The 3894-nt window shown below is 39.9% G+C and overlaps 1 protein-coding gene across 1 annotated transcript in view; it reads right to left on the bottom strand.

Annotated features, from left to right (window-relative positions):
* DENND5B (DENN domain containing 5B) overlaps positions 1 to 3894 on the bottom strand; it is a 226603-nt gene that overhangs the window by 8391 nt on the left and 214318 nt on the right. The window contains exons 19-20 of the mRNA XM_028491163.2: positions 909 to 991; positions 569 to 695 (exon numbers count right to left, since the gene is read on the bottom strand). Of these exons, the coding sequence (XP_028346964.1) occupies positions 569 to 695; positions 909 to 991 (210 nt within the window). The remainder of the gene's footprint in view (positions 1 to 568; positions 696 to 908; positions 992 to 3894) is intronic.

Below are 3894 nucleotides of genomic sequence, written 5' to 3' on the forward strand. Positions count from 1 at the left end.
GAGCGGCTGGGCCCGTGAGCCATGGCCACTGAGCCATGGCCACTGAGCCTGCGCGTCCGGAGCCTGTGCTCCGCAACGGGAGAGGCCGCAGCAGAGGGAGGCCCGCGTACCACAAAAAAAAAAAATAAATAAATAAATAAAATAAAAACATAGATTATATCACGTCACTCCTTAGCTCCAGGCCTTCCAAGGACTTCCCATACCATTCAGTACAAAGAACAAAGTGCTTCCAGAGGCCTAGAAGGCCCTCCATAACCTTTTTGTGTATTGTTTGCCCCTACCAGATTATAAATTTGTCAACCACAGGAATTTCTGTGTTTTGTTTACTTTTATCTTTATATATCTTTTATCTTTGTATATCTTGAGCATCTAGAATACTGTTTAGAATATTGTGGACATTTATATATATTTGTTGATTGAATGAAAAGCACAGAAACTGCTTATTTGATATTTACTTTTAAAAACATACACCCTTATCACTAACTCTTATTAACTCAAATTCCTGAGTTTGAGTTTTCTAGGAAACATTTTGATGACCTTATAACAACATACACCAGCTTTAATTTACCTATGAAGTCCCAGATGAAGACGTTCTTGTGAAAGATGCGAGCAGATTTGAAGCCATGGTGGAAAACTTGCTCAAGTGCTGCAACTAAGCCACTCTCTCCACACAGCAACACAGTGAGGCTTCCTCTCTGTGGAGCACAACACACAGTGCCGGAGAATAAGCTCTTGCTCGATGTTTAAGAAAAATACTAGAGGAGCAAGTGCTGAGAGTAGCTATGAAGCATTTTTTGCAGCTATTAGAAAGCTTACAAATGAAAACTAAAGCACCTTTTACTGCCTTATGTATCATGTATAAAGCAGCTTTAAAATCCTACCATATTAAGTTTTATAGCCCATCGTACCTCTTTTTCAGGTTTGTGAAAATGTTTCACAATATTGTTCACAGCTTCTCCAATTCCTTCTTGGATCTGTCCAGCATTGGGTTCTAAAAAATAATCAATAATGGCTGAATTCTCATGCAAGGGAAATAAACCAAAGTACTACAGGACATCAACTGTGCCTGCCTGTGGTGGAAACACTTCACCAGAGCAGGCTGGCTTGTCAGGGTTCCATGTTTGGCCAAGGGAGAGGCATATTGGCACAATGGAGTAGAAACCAAGAGACCCCCAAGACTCAAATCCCAGCTTTACCACTTGCAATCCATAACCTTGGTCAAACTGTCTAACTTCCTCTGAATTTGAGTTTCTTCAATCTAAAACAGGGAAAATACACACCTCTTGGGTCACAGGGAAAAGTGAATGAGATATTAGGTGTAAATCATCTGGCATGGTGCCTGTCACAAAGTGCTAGCTAGTCTTCAGGTCTAAGGAGAGAGGCGGGAAAAACCCACAGCATCACTCCTCAGGTACCCCTTATCCCACCTACCTCCGAGTCCTTAGTAGGTACAGACCAAGGCTTCTGGAGCTCTGAATGTCTAATTTGGATCTTGTGCTTTGCTGTTGTCTTAAAAGTAAAGGGTGTATGTTTAAAGATGCCAGGTACATGGGGACACCCTGCCTGAAGTCCGGAACTGTTTCTTTCTGGCTACTTAGTCCATCTGGGCACTGCTTCATTCTCTCAGCCAGTACTTGCTTACCTAGGCCCCCTTCCTGAGGGAGAGCTTGGTGGGTTGCTTGAATGGAATCTAAAGCACCTTTGCCTCCCAAACCCCAAGAATGATTAAAAAAAAAAAAAAAAAAAAGGAGAAAAAGACGGAAAAGAAAAAAAGGTGGTAAACAGGTTTCATCCATGGATAGAAGTAAGTAACAAGAGAAAAATTAATTGGTCTTTTCTTGTAGTGATTTAACTCTTAAATCAATCTCACATATCACACTATAAATGACATTCTATACAGTCTAGAATTTAAGAATCTTTAAATTCATACTGTTGGAGGATTTCTTGCATAAGACATTTTCCAGGTAAGACTCAAGTAAGTTTTTTCTATACCAACGCAAAAAAATTGTTAAAATGGAAACCTCTTATAACTGAAGGACTGATACTGCGTCATCTCCAGCTCCTAGTAATTTTTTTACTTGTACCTTTCTCTTTTAAACATGAAGATCTATTTTGAAAGCTTTTATTCATTTCGAATGAACCCTGTGCTGATCAGCTTGATTTTGAAACCAATTTAAAATGTTTAGTTCTCTAAATAACACCTTGCACACACTGTGAAAAAAACACCACAGTACCCATCTCTGAGTTTCACATTATTTAAATTTTTCTGCTTATTGAGAAAGAAAATATGCCCAGAAGTGGGGGATAAGGCCTCTCAAAACATTAATACCCTATGAAATTGGACTGATTCACAAGTTGTAATAATTTGGAAGGACTGAACTGAAATCCACTTTTCAATTTTAAATCAGCATAGTTGAGGTATTACATACAATAAATTCACCAATTTTAAGTGTGTAATTTGATGAGTTTTGACAGATGTATAGACATATAACCATCACCACAAGCATAACATAGAAAATTTCCATCAACCCCCAAAGTTCCCCTGTTTCCCTTTTCAGTCAATCCCCTTCCCCAGCTCGTAACCCCTGTCAACTGCTGATCTGCTTTTCATCGTTATTATATTGCCTTTTCTAGAATTTAATACAAACGAAATCATATAGTGTCTGGTCCTTTGTGTCTGGTTCCTCTCACCTGGCATAACAGTTTTGATTCATCCGTGATGTTAGATATATCCACAGTATTGCTGAATAGTATCCCATTGACTAGATATACCACTATCTGCTTCTCCACTCACCAGCTGGTAGACACTGGGGTTGTTTCCATTTTGGCTATTATGAATAAAGCTGCTAGCAGCATTTGAGTACAAGTCTTGGTGTACATATATGTATTCATTTCTTTTGGGTATATATCCAGAGTGGGACTGCTGGGTCAAGTGTATGGTTAGTATATGTATATCTTTCAAAGAAATTGCCAAATGGTTTTTCCTTTTGCATTCCCACTGGCAATATATGAGTATTCCACTGTTCTCTACCCTTATTTTAGCTATTCTAGTGTGTGTGTGTTAAGTTTACTTCTGAAGGCAGAGAAGAATTATGAATACAGGGAATCATTTGAGAAAGAATAAAGGAGATTTTTAGACTGTATCATTCTAATAGTTAATGTATTACTATGTACTAAGAAATGGATATGGAATAATAATATCTAAGGAAGCTGCTTTGTTAGTTAACTAAGGACTTCTTAGGTACCTCTTATTCTACTCATGGTTACTGTCTATAAACTGAAATAAAACCACTTCACTGATAATCTTCTGTGATTTTTCACTAAATCATACTGCCTCTTTATTAGTTTTCTGTGGTTCTGGTACTAGGTTACCACAAATTTGGTAACGTAAAAGAGCAGAAATTTATTCTCCCACAATTCCAAAGGCAGAAGTCAGAAATCAGTATCACCAGGCAGAAATCAAGGTGTGGACAGGGCTGCACTTCCTCTGGAGGCTCAGTGGAAGAAGCTGCTCCTTGCCTCTTCAAGCTCTGGTGGCTCTGGCATTCCTTGGCTTGTGGCTGCATCACTTCAATTTCTGCCTCCATCTTTCTATTGTCTTCTCCTCTGTGTGTGTCTAATTTCCTTTTGCCTCCCTCTTATACGAATACATGTGATTGCATTTAGGGCCTACCTGGATAATCCAGGATAATCTCCCCATCTCAAGTTCCTTAACTTAATTATATTTGCAAAGACCCTTTTTCTGGGCTTCCCTGGTGGCGTAGTGGTTGAGAGTCCGCCTGCCGATGCAGGGGACACGGGTTCATGCCCTGGTCCGGGAAGATCCCACATGCCACGGAGTGGCTAGGCCCTTGAGCCATGGCCGCTGAGCCTGCGCGTCCGGAGCCTGTGCTC

The sequence above is a fragment of the Physeter macrocephalus genome, chromosome 6, assembly GCF_002837175.3.
Source record: "Physeter macrocephalus isolate SW-GA chromosome 6, ASM283717v5, whole genome shotgun sequence".
In the NCBI taxonomy this organism is placed as follows: Eukaryota; Metazoa; Chordata; class Mammalia; order Artiodactyla; family Physeteridae; genus Physeter; species Physeter macrocephalus.